We start from the raw sequence: 16,768 nt of genomic DNA on the forward strand, positions 1-16,768 counted from the left end.
AGCTTTCGACCTAGGGACTAGGTCATCTTCAGGGTTAGTTTACAAAGTAACATTACAGGGTTGGTACGATATGTCTTCTGTCTTGTCTGTAGAGTCCATGAACAGACAAGACAGAAGACACACCAACCCTGTAATGTAAAATATTACTTTGTAAACTAGCCCTGAAGATGACCTAGTCCCTAGGTCGAAAGCTCAGCAGAATAAATGTATCACGACAGAAACGGCACTTATTTTTTCATCCTATTAAAATAACTTCTATTCGACTAGGTTCTTGCTGTCATTACCCAATTGGATACTACCCATACAAGTTGATATACAAACTCATTCAAAATCTTACAACTAAAAAGAATAGTACAGCAATCTTGAGTGTTTCCAATTTTGGTTTCTTGCCGGAAATACGAGTATTGAGGCCTAATGGCTACAAAATAGTAGTTTTTACAAATTGGTACTTGCAACTGTCGAGAATTATGTATTTACCCGCCATAATTTTAAAAACGAAAAATCGTTGCAAGTTCAAATTCAATATTTTGCGTAGGTGCAATAACGGAAGGAAGTTATTCCATAAAATAAGTCAACCGGAAACAGTTATTGAGGATTTTAATTTATTTGAACTTCGAATAGTAATTGCCTAATGTAGATCTATAATTTTTATTTGCAATATTTTCCCGGAAATATTACTTTGAGAGCATTTCCGGGCTGTGGATTATAACACTCTAAAGGGACATTTGATTGCATCCATCACTTGTATAATATTTAAAGGAAACAAAAATATGTAAATGCAATTCCAAAGACTTTCAACCCGGTATTCACACTAAATACCAGCAGGTAGCATTACTGCCCAAGATAAAGATTGTGCGACCTGTGAGTAGATGGGAAGTAATTGGAGAAGGCTTGGGTCAAGTTTTAACGGAGAGGATACGAGGTTCAAGTTCAAGATTACGTGATACTGGAGTTGGAGATGGCTTTTAAATGGAAGTTAGATCATTCTCACTAGATCGCGGAGTACGGAGAGATCCTTAGCATCGTTGGAGACCACTGCTCAGATGATGCCGTTACCTATCATCAAACATGAGATGAGGGTGAACATTTTCAGGTTTTACTAGATAGAATGAAGAGCAGTTATACTTATCAATCCTAGCAAGAACTAGATCCTGCAGTTGAGAGTTGATCTGTTCTCGGCGACAAACTACTCTTAATGCGGCTCTAGGTTTGTGACAGTAATCCTTTTATGTGGGGCGGCGATCTGGGGGTGGCTCCCCAATTCCAATCAACATATCAAGTTTGATAAAGTGAGAGAGATAAGGACAGAACAATCAACATAGATTCGAATCCCTGTCATCTAGTAGGATCTTAGAAATAACAGCCAAGATAAAGGAAGTGGAAAAAAAATTATATCCGTCTCCACGAAGAAAAACAACCCTCCTGGCGGCGTTGTGAAGAACTAAAGGGGAGTAAAATCAATAGGGGTTTGTGCGGGGCGAGGACAGTTCGGGAACGAGTTCTGTGCCGCCATGTTACCCAAGTTGGGTTCTTACAACTAGTTAAGGAATTATTGCCATTTACCTATGTTCGAGTGTCTATCGCCAAGTGTCACATCTAGCACAGGACATGCCAATAGGTAAACTTCATTCAAGAATATTGTGCTTCATGTTAATTGTGTTAGTTTTTCGGCTCAATGTACGAAGTAGGTTGTACTAATATTGTGCAAACTAGATGGCCAATCTGATGGTGGGGCTGTTAATTGGTCCCGAAGGCGTATTGAAGCCTTATTTGCTACTTTCCTCCTTGCATGACGTAATAATTGATCCGTATCTTGCAATCATTACGTATTAATGACGTACAGGTTGACAAAAACAATTTTTTTTTACTCTAATTTACAAGTGAGCTAACTAATCGGTGCTGCGTAGTAACAAATGTTTTTGGTTGTCTTACTCAATTAAAAAAGAGACCCTGCAGTTAATTGTTCAAATTATAATCCATTCTTATTAATCATCATTCCAATCTATTTTTATGTGCTGCCAGTTTTGGCAGGCCAGGGGATTCCATAAAACTTGTTTTCACCTTCTGGATCGGAATAAGGGGTAGCCCAAAATGCGAGTTCTGGACTATAAGCAGGGCGAGGAAGTACTTCTAATTCCAGCTGATTGCTTTTGGAAGTAGACAGACCCAAAGTGAGTGGTTGGCATTGTTATGCTGCTGAGAACTTTTCTTGCTGAATAGAGTTCAGGCATGTCGAAAGACAAAAAGCCTAATCTCTTCCAAGTCCCAGTACATCTTTCTTTTTGCAAACCTTTCCTTGTGCATTGTATTTATAATTAAGGTGAGTTGACATGTTCTAAAATTCTTTAAAGAATAATCCACAACGGAAGGTACCACCTAACCCATCTGGGTTTTCCACTTTCGTGAGGAAAAAATTGTTTCTACGGTTTTATCTCGAATCGTATGTACATTTCCTCAACTTTTATTTGAATCATTAAAGAATAATTTGTTTTAGGGCGGTTCTTGAGAATGGGAGAGGATTGGGTTTCTCCTGAAGTGCCATTTCGGTAGGGCATGGGTTCACAAACTGCATAATCCTTGCAACAATAAAAGTATGTTTTACGCCTTCGCTGTTAAGAAGTGAAGAACAAGTTACAAGAAGTGCTACAGGGAAGCTGGTGGTTAGGAGAGGAAAAGGAACTTCTGTTACAAAATTAACGAAACGAGTCTTAGATACTAGGTTTTCTCTGATCAAGGATATTAGTACAGAAACAGAAACTCCTCTATTCACGATATCAGATCGTAGATCTTAGGTATCCATAGCTCATCAAAAAAAAACTCCGGTAATGTTGAGTCACGTATAATATATACTGTGCGTGATCTCAGTAATGCTGTTATCTCGAGATAGGGCTTAAGATAACACCTAAGTTGAGTGAGTCATTAAGAAAGGCACTTAGTGAACGGAACCTAACTGTTTACCGTAATGCTTAATAGTTAATATTAGAAGTTAAGCTTCATAAACTGCCGGTAGTAATTAATGAGTTCGTGGCATGTTTACCAAAAATCCCTCCCACGAATCTCTATGACGGTAAAATGGAAATCTTTCTGGTAAAGTTTAGATTTTCCTCTTACAAAATCCAGGTGACGTGGATGCACAGCAGCTTCTCCCGCAAGTTCTGTAGCGAATAAACTGGGAATACAAATACTCACTTTCCCACTTTTACTGGGATAATGGCAGTTGCCTTATCCTCATCTGTAGCCTCTTCTACAGAGTCGTGAAGTTCTGGCGGGCATCCTGGACTATAATACTACAATACTTATATACCAAAATATGCAGAGATAGTTGATGGGTGCTACTATTTAGATTTAGCGTTTCCAAGATGACATGTGACTTGCGCCGAAGGTTGGATGGCACAGTGGTGTCTTGGTTGAGAACGGGGTTTCTCCAAGACACCAGATGCCGTCATGGTGAAAGTAGAGTTCCTTGACTAATGCAGGTTTGAGATGGGATTCTGACTTATTCGGAAAACCTGCGTGGTTACCTGCATGGTTGGGGGGAAATACGCGCATTTCAAAAAAACTAAAAAGAAAATCAGTAATCTTACATTTCCGGTGGGTAGCCATTAAAACTTTATTACAGGAAGTGTGTCAACGGAACTCAACTTGAGCTTCCGGCAATTTTTGGAATTTAGAAATATCAAAACTTGCAGTTCCCACTGTCTCAATTTTACAAACAGCCACGATGAAGAAATTAGAAATATCTGGAGATTAGCTGTTTACAAACACTGCCTACGTTCGCTGGACTATTTATTAATACAGATGACACACTCAAGGTCACTGAGTGGGATATGCATTCACGTTCGAGTACAGACTTGTGGGAGTCACCTGTTCGTTTATAAGAAGTTACACTTTGTTTGCATAATGTTTATGGCGATTATAACCTGCAGTCAGCTGGCTTCTGCTCAGTTCACTAGTATTTCAAGGTGGTAGCGTACCTTGTGGAAGGCAATTTCACACTTCTACGAGGTCAGATTTGCAGTCCGCTTTATCGACGAGCTGTCAGTATCTGTTAGAATCAAGTGTGTATACTTCTTCTTGAATTCCATCCCTGGTGGTAAATCAACTTTTGGGTACCTAGAGTCTGGCGAAGGTGGCCTTCATCCTAGACATGCTAGATTGCGTGTTCATCTTCCAGACCTTGAAACTAATTGCTGAAGGTAATCTCGGATATTCATCGGGAAAATGAAGATTTCCCCCCTCGTTTCACCATCAGAGACCTACATCGCCGTTTTAGTCGGTTAGCGGTCGTTGAGTAAACTGGAATCTCCTATTGGCTCCCCTCACAACTTTTTCTGATGGCTATTCTCACACTTGTAAGTGATCAATTCCCTTTAAACTTGGAGTTTTCAATTAATGTTCATGATCTTTAATTAAACCGTTAGAAGCAGAATTCCTCGTGAGGGAAAGTGATGTTATCTGCCAAATAGCAGACTCTGTATTTTCACCGGAAATATCTGAATAATACGTGTATTACAGGAAGTCAATATGTCAGTAATATTGAAAACTTTGAAGAAAGTTGATTTCATTTTAAATTATTTATTTATTTATTATTACTTGCTTGTAGCAAGGAGTTGAGCCTAGCATTTATAGAAATAATTCAAAAAATAATTATAAAGTTTATGGAGAAATTAGAAAACTTCATACGAAATTGCTGCTTTTAAGTTTTCGTGTTTCTTTAGATCTACCTGGGCCAGAAAATCAAACTCAGATTTCCAAACATACGGGTTAACATGACAGCCATTTTCTCGTGCAGTACAGGAAATGCTCAGCATGCACAGTAGAACATAAACTCCATTATAACATGATGAATTAAAGCCGCTAAAACATGCTAACTGGTTATTTAACCGTAGTGCAGCATAATTTCCACTAACGTTGCTCCTAGATCATTATTTCCTATTTCCAACAATTTTTCTCTTTTGCCTGGAAAAAAGGAGCGATTACGATCGAATAAAATTTTCGAATTTTCATGTAGCGGCATGATAGATGAATATCTCCAAAGCAGTAAAAGGAACAGACCTCAAAACTTTGGTATTTCTTTTTGATTTTCTTACCGCTTTTGAGAATATTTTCGCCTCAACCTATCAACGGTAAGCTGGACTTCGCAGACGCAATTTTCTTTGAATTTCCATACCTACACTTAAAAAGGTGTTTTAAATTAAACTTTAATTGAAAAAAGAAAATTTAAGATTTGTTTTAATTTTGAGGTTAGGAGGAATGATTGCAAAATAAATAAATACAAACCTGGTTGTGTTCACTCAGGCCACTTTCTCATTCAACTATTCGAAAGGTTAGAATTTCTTCCAATTCTCCGAACGTTTGAGTAATATTAATTCTCGCCAACAATTTAAAGTTTGTAAACTATATATTAAATGTAACCTTACTGGGAAAATTCTCCCAAAGGACAGCCTAAAATGTATTTTACTAGAAAAATGATGGAAAAAGATATAAATCAATGATAGTTTAAAGGAAATTTTTTAGAGCAATTTTCAAGTAAGCGAACAGTTCTTTGAGTAGGCCATGTACTGACTATTGTGGCATTGTCCTCAGACTCGAATTTAGCGACATCTGTAGCCACCATGAGCACTACACTTTGAGATATGATGGTGTTCCCAAAGTTCTACATTCGCGCATACAATTAGTGCACCAGATTTACAGAATATCTATTCATGTAGCGGCATTTCGATCAGTCGAATTTTCTTGCCAGTTGTAAGAAAAAAGTAAAGAACAAACTCTCGCCTGATCTTGAAACAATTGGCCTTGAGAGTATACAGTTAACCCTGCGTTATTTTTAAAAATAATTATTTTAGTTTATTCTGATTATTGAAAGGTATTAATTCAGTTGAAAATATTTCAGGCATTGTGGGAAATTTAACTCAGGGATCGGGCCCGCATAACCACCTGACAGCTGTTGGAAATCTCTACAATTATTGGTAAACAAATATCGATATTCTAATTCGATAGAGAAAATTAAAAAAAAGATTTATAATCGATTTTAATTGTATTATGTTTCAGAATTAATTATATGGCTGAAGTGGTGAAAAGAAAACAGAACAAAGGTGAGTTGATTTTTTTTTTTTAATTTCAATCAGACCGATTTCTGTTAATCGCATGAATTTAATTTGATTTTTACATTCTATTACTAGGTAAAAGGTGGTACTGCGATCGTGACAAATGTTCTAAAACGAGTTTTTTTTTTTATTGGAAATGTCCGTTTAAAGGTCTCCTGAGTCAGAAAAAGGTGATCTGTCTGTGGAGTGTGTGGCCAGCGTGATTATTTCAAAACGATGTACGAGTAACTTTCGTACTAATTGAAGTGAGATTTTGTAAGGTCAGATTCTGATCTGGGACAAAGAAGGCGTGGTGTGACATACATGAAAGTAGGTGTGGTTTAATAAAACGTTCTCGCTTGTGATTGGCTCTTCAATCAGCCTACTTTTCACACCTCCATTCTTCACTGTAATTGGCCAATTCTTTATTTTTATTTATTTGTTCGCAAAATAAAAGTTACTTTTTTTTTTACTAATTTTTCCTCCCAAGGTATTAAAAATGTCCGGTAGGACAGTTGTATAAGGGTTGATCGTCAAAAACAGCACGAAAAAGTGTAACGTAGAAAAACACCCAAATTTGAGAATTTTTTTAATAAAAGATAAGATTCCCAAATTTTCTTTAAAATATAAGACAAATCCTCCTTTATTACTGTAATTTTTATGCAGGAACGTAAATCAAATAGATTTCTTTACCGAATTGTAGAGAAAAGTTAGCTCTGTAACTGGTATAAATGGCAATGTTTTAGTGGTAATTGTTAATGAGATATAGAAGGTTAAATTTGGGAGGTTTTAAAAACTGTTCAATTTCCAAACCTTTATATCTCTATTCCTATTGTTCAGATTTCAATGATTTCTTTACAGAATTTTAGAGTAAAAGTTTGCTCTATGACTGGTATAAATGGCAATGTTTTAGAGATAATAGTTAATGAGATATAGAAGGTTAAATTTGGGAGCTTTAAAAACCGTTCAAATTTCAAACCTTTATATCTCCTTTCTTATTCATTAGATTTCAATGATTTCTTTACCAAATTGTAGAGAATAGTTAGCTCTATAACTGGTATGAATCACAATGTTTTAGAGACAATAGTTAATGAGATATGGAAGGTTAAATTTGGAGGTTTTAAAAACTGTTCAAACTTCAAACCTGTATATCTCTATTCCTATTGTTCAGAATTCAATGATTTCTTTACCAAATTGTCGAGAAAAGTTAGCTCTATAACTGGTAAAAATCACAATGTTTTAGACATGATAGTTAATGAGATATAGGTTAAATTTGGGAGGTTTTAAAAAACCGTTCAAATTTCAAACCTTTATATCTCCTTTCTTATTCATTAGATTTCAATGAATTCTCCACTGAATTGTAGAGAAAAGTTAGCTCTATAACTGGTATAAATCACAATGTTTTAGACATGATAGTTAATGAGATATAGGTTAAATTTTGGAGGTTTTAAAAACTGTTTAAATTTCAAACTTTTGTATCTCCTTTTTTTATTCATTAGATTTCAATGAATTCTCCACTGAATTGTAGAGAAAAGTTAGCTCTATAACTGGTATAAATCACAGTGTTTTAGAGATAATAGTTAATGAGATATAGAATTCAATTTTGGAGGTTTTAAAAACCGTTTAAATTTCAAACTTTTGTATCTCCTTTTGTATTCATTAGATTTCAACGATTTCTTTACCGAATTGTAGAGAATAGTTTGCTCTACGAGCAAACTGGTCTAAAACTCGTATAACTGGTATAAATGGCAATGTTTTAGAGAAAATAGTTAATGAGATATTGGTGGTTTTAAAATCCGTTCAAATTTCAAACCTTTATATCTCCTTTTGTATTTATTAGATTTCAATGAATTCTTCACTGATTGTAGGGAAAAGTTTGCTATATAACTGGTTCTTTCTTTATAACGAATTGTCAAGGAATTTGCTTCTAACCTGGAATTTTTTATAGTTTATTTAATTATAATTAATACATCACAATTAATAATATTGACAATTTGGTGAAATGGCTCCTTAGAATGATGTTTTAGCTCCTTTCTTCCCTAGAGGGGCTTCACAGGAGTGGTTAATTTACTAAATTTAAATTTATTAGCGAACATGCTAAGATTTTTGTACTCCAAGGACCTTAAAGCGTCTATTACAGCATTTCGTCAAGATTTAGGAAAGGACTTAGTAAGAAAGCAGGATGTGAACAAAACTTGGCGGTGCTGGGCTTCCAAGCAGAGTCTATTTCTATCTAGCGGGAGGCTGCCATCGGCACCGAGCTCGAATTAGGGACTCTCCCACACTGAGTTGGCAAACTGACAAGCCTCTCTCTTCATTGACCATGCATGTTCTACCTCCTCTAGAACATCACTGCATTTTCATATAAATATTTGTAACAGTAGCTCATCCTACTCCTACACAGCGGAAGTTTTAAAATCGGACATATTTTTGAATTTGAAATGGCACCGGAAATGCGCTGCCCTGTACACTCAAACAAAAATTCTAAATCACTTTTATTTTATATTTTTATATTGGATTAATTTTCTAGGCTTCTTAATTTGGTTTTTAACAAAAATTTGAATAAAATTTGTTCACCGTAATTTCGACTTTGTAGAACATCGATTGACGACAGGAAGTGCTTATATAGTTCTCCTAATTTTGGTAATTTTCTTAGAAAACCTTATAAAACCTTATAAATAAACCTTATAAAAACCTTATAAATAAACATTCTAGGAGGGTGGGCTTGCTGTAATGGTTTTGAGGTCAGACTAATGTGTGAGACCTCTAGTCTAGCGTTTGGCTACTTTTTGTGTAATTGGTAATAGTTTAATAGTAAGGAATTGGCTTCCGCCCCCAGTCGACGACACCTAATCGGTAGTTGGAAGTACGGCTCCGCCTAAAATAATAATAGGCGATTACTTCGTTAAACTGAGATCTAGATTGTATCTAGGCTTATCCCCTTTTATTGATAATATGTTCCGTGAAAAATAATTTTAATAGGAGAGCCCAGAAGGGTGGATGCTGGTGGTACTCTCTTTAGAGAACATTGTTCTCGGGGGCCTAACTTTCCTTAAACAAAGAATGGATACAAACCCACTACTGTCCGTATTAGGAATCACGTATTAGGTAATTAAATGTTCTCAAAACTTTGAGTTTGTACGAAAAAGATAGCTTAAATGCTGCTGTTGAATAAAAAAAAATGTCTAACTCATGAAACCCTCGCTAGAAACAGCCTAAAATGAGTTAGCCAGGAGTTGCTTCGCCTGAAAAGTGATAGATCTGCATGAGCACTCCGTGTTTAAAGAAATCTGTACATTTGCAACAATTTCGAAAAGGAATATCGCTGCGATAAGGGGAAGTCAAGAGAGTCTCACCACAGTCTTACAATAACATTGATAAGGCGTTCTAATTTTTGACGCGTACTGTACAAAGCGAAGTGTACAGTCTGATGCAGCAGTGTCAGTGAATATCACTCTCTCTCTCTCACTCCGCACGCAGGACTGTTCCCCCCTCCATGAGCTCGCTCGGCCGGCCTGCTGGCGAGGTTTATATTTTTAGTAGTCTATTAAGGATGTTAGTAGCCTAGAGTGGAAGTGTAAGTGCGTACGTCACGATCAGAGTGTCGCACAGAGCTGCTACTGCTTTTTTAATTTAAGTGTTCCTTTAATTTGTTCAGTGATCAATAGTAGAAACTATTTGCTTGGCTTTGTAAAAATCAGCTGGTCGAGGAATTAGCCGCGAGTGGTTTTGTCTGCGTCTGATTCAAGATAAAGCTAATTAGGGTTGTTTACTTCAATTTTCTATTATTTGATTTAAAAAAAAAAACAAGATATTTTGGTTTGATTCCCGAGATTTTCTAATTTGTTAGTTCCCCCCACAGCAAAATAGCTGAATCTCATGCTTTTGGATCTGTGTGGAGTTCAGCTGCATGATGTAGCTATTCTGCACTAGATATATCTAGCCCCATTCAGTCTATCTCGTTCAGAAGAACACCTGATAGCCTTATCAGATGAATGAACCTCCCAATGAGGTCAGATCTCCTTCGCTGATTAATTGTTTTTTGTTTTGTTTATATTTTCCAGCTGTGTCCAGTTTGGTGGTATTTTCATTAATACGATTAAGGGCAATGTTATCAACTTTATTAATTCATCAATTAATTTCCCTAATATTTTTTTTAAACTTTTTCATTCATTTGGGAAATTTTACAAAATGTTGGTAGTATTGTTGTGCCTTATGATGAAAATTTTGGAATTTTCTTCGGGCAAGATTATTGACACTGAACAATTAGCTGTGTCGGATTGTAATAATAATTATAAGAAGAATAAAAATCATAATAATGACGGTGGAAATAATAAAAACCATAAAAAGAAAAAGAAGATTCGCAGTAGAATAAGCAAAGGTAATTTATTAATATTGTTATCAATATAACCTTAACCATTTATTTAATGTTTAAATTATATGAGTTGTCGACTTTTTTGTCCTTCAATTTCAATTTTCCTCGATGAATACTGCCATTAAAACTGATTTATCTGTACAATTCAAGTGTTGACTCTCTCAGTTATAATTAGTTTTATTTAACGAGCCAAACTTTCAAATTTTACTTGGTCATCTATCACATATCATTTGAATTTGTATTTTCTCTTTAAAACAGAGAGAACTACGATCTTATCGAATATTCTACCTCGAATTTTCATCAGAAGTATGGTTTGTGCGCTAACTCAGTCGAATTGCTTTCAATTTTAATGGCAGAGTTGTTTGTATCTAAGGACGAAATCAAAAATTGCTGTTGGATTTTTTTAGTTTAAAAACTAAGGAAATTATTGTAAGGTAGCAAATTTCTTAAATCGATTTTGTTATTAGAAATGATTATTTTTGAAAAATGGTTTTAATGGGAAATTTGAGAACGTGAACATGATAATGCAAAAAGGGAAAAATTACGGGAAACTGATGTTTTTCTCTTGTCAGCTTTTTGGCAATGTCGGGATCTTCATCCGCTTTCCTTGTACTGAGGTGTGGCCCTTTAAGATGAACTAGGTGGTTTGAACGGCGGCCCAGCTTTCTTGGACTAGTTGTAGAGTGAAGTGGCATGACTATCGCTAAGGATGAACCTTTTTCGCTTGCCTTTGTTGGCATTTCTATGCACCATTCATGCAACCTCATGCTTTGATGGCATGTTACTATGCTGTAGTTCCAAGACTATACCTATCGTTCAGGATAATCCCGTGAGGCAGCATGGCCGTCTAAGAAGCAGCACAAATAACCAAAGATTTTCTAAAATTCTATGAAAAGTTTTTTACTCTTTACTTTCTAAATTCACCCATTTCCGGAATAGACCATCAAACCCTGTAATTTAGAGAGTGAAGTTGTAGAATGGAGCCCTGTCAATGTTTACAAACATTTAAGAGTGTTTAGTTGGAGCCCTTAGCGTGGCGGCCCTGCATCTCTACCGATCTATAAATAGACATCCCCTCCAACACCCGGAGGGTTAAGTATAGCTGTTGGGCTTACCAACGCCAAGTCGCTTCCGTCTTCCTGCAGACATCATCATTTACAATTATACGAGAAAACTAATTCTCCATAACTGCAATTAGATGAAGCATTTTCTTGAAAACTTTATGAATCCATTCACTAGAAAGTATTCCAGACAATATGGCACAGCAATTCTGGAATTCCATATTGGGGGAAAACCAATTAACTAAAAAGTGAAGATTTTAGAGGGGGTTTTCTCGCAACTGAAGCTTAGAGGCTTCACCTAACTTTGGAATCGATGTATAACCAGGATAGTCAGGTACACCTGTCTGTAATCCGTGGTAACTTTCTTCGCAGGCAAGGAGGCTAAAAGGAAGTCTGCCATTAATGCAGCAGGAATAAATATCCCTTAGGAAGTGCCCCTTGATGGAAAAAGTGAATTTTAGATAATGTTCTCTCTATGAATAAGAAAATATTTCAAAGACGATAGATTGCCGGAAGGTAACCCACTATTTTAGGGGACCTGGCGCTAACTTTGCGATCCAAATGCTTCTACCGGAAGTATCATTTACTTAAATGAAGCGGCTTCTATGATTTTTCTCTGAACCGGACATGACCTTACTTTTAACTTTTAGCTGAATATTTTATTCAGGGAAATTCCGTTCAGGACATTTGAGGACGGAAGGGCGATTGTCGAGGTTCTTAGGGAGTCTTATAATCTCGGTAATACTAGTTGATCCATCTTAACTTGGCATCGACGAAATTAGTGATTAGTTAATAAAAATAGTGAATTTCATTAGAATTGACTCGGCAAAAAACTGTTTTCTAACTCTCAAAGAATTCTAGATGACCTCTAAGCTGACCTCGAAGTGTCAGCCGACAAAGAGCGAGCAATGGTCGGAGATTAGCCATCAGAAAGAAAAGCCGTCAAGTGCTAAATATTCCCTTATCAGCAGCCATCAAAGATTAATGTAGTTGATTTTTCTTTAGAATTCCCCATCAATTTACCACTTGAATGGGTCCACTCAGTGAAAGTGTCCGCCTTTAACACGGTTCAAATTACCACAATCAACGCAAACAGCTGTCTGCTATCACGTTGCGCACAATATCTCATTTACCTTTCATTTCACTACGTTATGTGGATCACGTAGACAGTCGACATTTTCATTGTACATTTATTTTATTGTTGATATTTGTGTTTTTAAATATAGATTTGTAATTTTATTTTTAATTATTACCTGTATTATAGATGCATGTTCGTTCTATTTATTTATTTATTTATTCACATATTTTTTAAGATTGAAACATTTGGTGTAAACACACCCGTGACTTTTTACTGCACTTTGTTATAATTAAAATACTTTATACTTTATAAGCTTACTCCTTAAAATACTTTATAAGCTCTAATTATCAAACTGACACTTCCGGTCATCCCATTTCCACCGAAATTGGAATTTTGGTTAATGTTTAATCATTATTGATATTTAGTAGGGTTTAAGACCGAACATTACGCTGACATGGGAAGTGCAGAGGGTAGCTCCACTGTACCCACATCCAGGAGTAATGTGCTTATTAATATGCGTTACAAGTTTTAAGGAAGCCGTTTTCGAGAAAAACTCAATAAGGCGTCAGCACTTCCGGCTAGCTGATTTGATCCAAAAACCCATTTTCCGGTCCAATGGTGCCACCTAAATCAGATATCCTTTAAAGTTGCTGAGATTTTTCGCCACTTTTTTTTTGGACTTAGGGACAACTCACTCTGTTTTCCGGTGCAAAATTCGATGTCGAAAATTAGGCACAATCCTCTTCCTCTTGGCCAGTACAGTGAGAGGAATTGAAAAGAAAAACACAATCGTGAGAAACACTCACACGACTTGTGATAATCGTGGTTATCAACAAGTGATTATGCAATATTACCTCCGGTATGTTTACAGAATATGATGTTTAATTCTCCGATAAGTTATTAAAATGTTTAATCCGTACATTGTACACTTTAGATGCCAGCCCCAATGCACTCCTCCTCGGAAAGCACTCCTAAAGACGTTTTGAGCAAAACTGGCCGCCAACAAGAGAATCCTTTTCAGAATGAGCAAATCTTATTTTGAAATCGGATGTTTGTTACCCCCGCAATAGGCAGTAGTCATGTCCAATGCCCTAAAATAGGCCCTTCAGAACGAAGCGCAAATTACTCAAGAGTGCTCATCATCAAAATTTTTGTGGAAAAATCTTTCAAAAGTAATGCTCAAAACAAGTGCATCGTGACAAAGAAAGTTGTTGCAGCGATTTCCCAGGAAATCTACATTAGTACTTCCGGTGGATCAACTTAGAGCTAAACTTCGTTGCAGTTTCCGCCGGCGACACTTAAACGAAGTAATGCAATTGGAGCTAATTGGGAGTTTAAATTAAGCCGACCACTGATTGACAATGTTTAATCTACGCAACTACTCAAAAACCCAATTGCAAGCAGGTAGTGTGAGAGTGAAGCTCCACACGACTTCATTCACAGAAATTCGCAAAGCTCAAGCTCACAAACGTCCTTTGAAAGTGGACTTATTGGAACGGTACTTGCACGTTAAGTTGCTTAACTTCCCCCAGAACCGCAGCTATACAGTTTGGGACGAACACCAGTATGGTGTGAACAAGGAAGTGTAGATTTGGTTTCCGCGAAGGTTACGAAATACTGGGCATTTCCGGTTGGATAGGTTCCTTTTTTTAAAAAAAACTGAAACCTTACCTACTCGTAAAGATGTGTGGGTACCAGCATGGTGGCTCCTATACGCAGGAAATCAGTTAAATAGTCTAGACTAGTTGGTAGATACAACGCTGCCTCCAAGATCTACTAAATATAGAGAGATGACGTCACGCCAGTAATTAGTACGCTGATCCAATCGTTAATAAGTCTTAAAAATATTAGATGTAATTAGCCAGCTCTATGCCGGGAGAGTTATTCGCTGTTCAAGTTGATTACATTCGGATTCTCTGCAAGTCGTAAACAATCCTGCTATACTGGGGTTGCTGGAGGGAATTACATGTTTTTCAGATCCACGGAGTGGTTTCCACGTGTTTAGTATGTTAGGGCATTTGGGGGGCATAGAAATACCTCTAATGTTCCATTTCAAGTGTAATGTACGTCACATCGCCTGTACAATATAAACAGGAATTCAATACATAAGAAATATATTAAATATAAAGGAAATTTGCTGGCAGGAAGTGTCATTTCATTGAATTCATTTTTAGCGACATCTTCGAAAGTGGTTTTCGAGTGTATGTACCCTTACATAACTCTAGAAAGACTGTTAGTGGTAGTTTAAATTGCCTGAATTGGCGTTTTATCGGAGTGTGGCCGCTCTAACACGTGGGCGTTATTCGCCTGGATGAAATGTCTAACCAGAATTCCGAAATAGGAAGACTATCTGCCCACTGTGCTGATGGACGTCTTCTTGAGTAGACAGACACACTGACCTGGTAGATAGACCGTTTTAGTTGGTTCTGGGTGAGCTGTGACGTCATGTTTACTTTATTCTGTTGAACTTGACAATTTAATTAACCAAGATTGCGAATAGGGTCTTGTAAAGTGGTCTACCAACATTCTGTTCATCGTTTGAATAGATGTACATACATTTCTAAACAAAATATGGGATCCATAAAATTGATGTAGACAACATCTGCTGTTACCATATGAATTCTCTACAGCGCTAAAAATAGATCCACCATGTTTGCTTTAATGACGAGCAGGCCAGCTGTTGCATGGCCAATGCTATTTAGATATTGCAGATAATTCGTCTCCGGCGATTAGATGATCACTTGCACAGTCATTTATTCATTTATCATGATTACATCAGCAATGGCAAAACGCCAATATGGTTGGTAATATAACAAACATAAAAATCAAGTTACTGTTAATATGATATTAATTAATAAAAATATTTTAACATTTCGGGAAATCAAATTGTTGGCGCAAATTGTTTTCTGTATTGAATAAACTATTGAACAATACAAAAGTTATTTATTTAAATACTTACGTAAAATGGTATTGATACTTGTTTTTTAAAAAATAGGTTGAACCATCGTTTGAAAACGTGATTGAGTTAGATGGAACTTACGGTGAATCGATTCGGTACTAGCCTTATTATTACCACCTCTGATATATCGACGAAATATCGAATTTGAATTATCTGCGATTTCCGTTTGTGCATTGAACAGTGCGATACGCCCACGCACGACAAGCACGTGCACCAAGGAGTGGAATTTTCTACATTTGGTTTTGTTTTAGACTGACAAAGTGTGGCATTGTCATTTGCTTCCGGTGAGCTCATGTGTACGTCATCAAACTCAAGCCAGATGTACGACAAGTTCAAGCTGGTTGGTTCTGCCACAAAAGATGTCCTTTAATAATGACGGCTTTTACACTTTTGGTAAGACTGGCTACAATGTGTGACTTGCTTAGCTGGCAACCTGATTGCAATATCCGGCCCTCCATAGTTCACCTCCTCTATTCCAGGATGCTCTAGTTCAGCTTCTTTCTTCTCTCTTCTCACCTCAGATCCTCTCTTCTCATCTCAGATCCTCCCTATCTTATTTTACTGGGTATATTTGTTTAAACAAAGTTGGCCATTGTTTGAACTCAACTTGCTTATGTCGGATTTCGGGTTTCCAAATCTCCCGAGATGAATATCGATGAGTACAAGAGAGTTTGATCTCATGAATCTAAAAAGACATCTGCCCATCACTAAGGGGGGGACTTCAGTTGTGTTCTGTAGCTAGAATGAAGTACACAAGTTACCTTCGCTGCTCATATTAAAACTGTCCGGTAGGGCAGTTGTATAAGGGTTGATCGTTAAAAAGTGCACGAAAAAGCCTAACGTTGAAAAACACCCAACTTTAACAATTTTTTTCTCTTTTTCTGTAAAAGATAAAATTCCCAAATTTTCTTTAAAATATAGGGCAAACCCTCCTTTATGACTGTAATGTTTTGCAACAACACAGATCTAATAGATTTCGAGAAAAAAGTTGCTGAAAATGAGCAAAAACAACATTTTCAAAAATTGGTCTTGTTGTTATTGTTCTTGTTGTTGTTGTTGTTACCTTTTTTGTAAACAACGTACAGCCTAAACGCGGGAACCGATTTTCATGAATGAGGTGTCATTCGATTCGGAATTTTATGTAGATATGCCTTTTCGGGGTCTCGACGCTGTGCATCGAATGGGAGAGGAGTTAGCCCCCTTGATGTA

The 16,768-nt window shown here is 36.6% G+C and overlaps 1 protein-coding gene across 8 annotated transcripts in view; it reads left to right on the top strand.

Annotated features, from left to right (window-relative positions):
* Window positions 1-1,472: 1,472 nt before the first annotated feature.
* The window catches only part of LOC141448251 (uncharacterized), a 73,349-nt gene continuing 58,053 nt past the window's right edge, over window positions 1,473-16,768 (top strand). For 2 of the 8 annotated variants that reach the window (XM_074116490.1, XM_074116484.1), the window contains exons 1-3: window positions 1,473-1,618; window positions 5,894-5,969; window positions 6,052-6,095. Coding sequence is in view for 6 of the 8 variants with exons in the window: in XM_074116484.1 (XP_073972585.1) it covers window positions 6,062-6,095 (34 nt within the window). In the remaining 2 variants the exon portion in view is untranslated. Of the gene's footprint in view, window positions 1,619-5,893; window positions 5,970-6,051; window positions 6,096-9,628; window positions 10,468-16,768 lie in introns of those variants that run through there. The other 6 variants (XM_074116483.1, XM_074116488.1, XM_074116481.1 and 3 more) reach the window with 4 other exon arrangements.

This window comes from Rhodnius prolixus, unplaced genomic scaffold (assembly GCF_049639745.1).
Source record: "Rhodnius prolixus isolate KJV_2025 unplaced genomic scaffold, Rpr scaffold_13, whole genome shotgun sequence".
NCBI lineage: Eukaryota > Metazoa > Arthropoda > Insecta > Hemiptera > Reduviidae > Rhodnius > Rhodnius prolixus.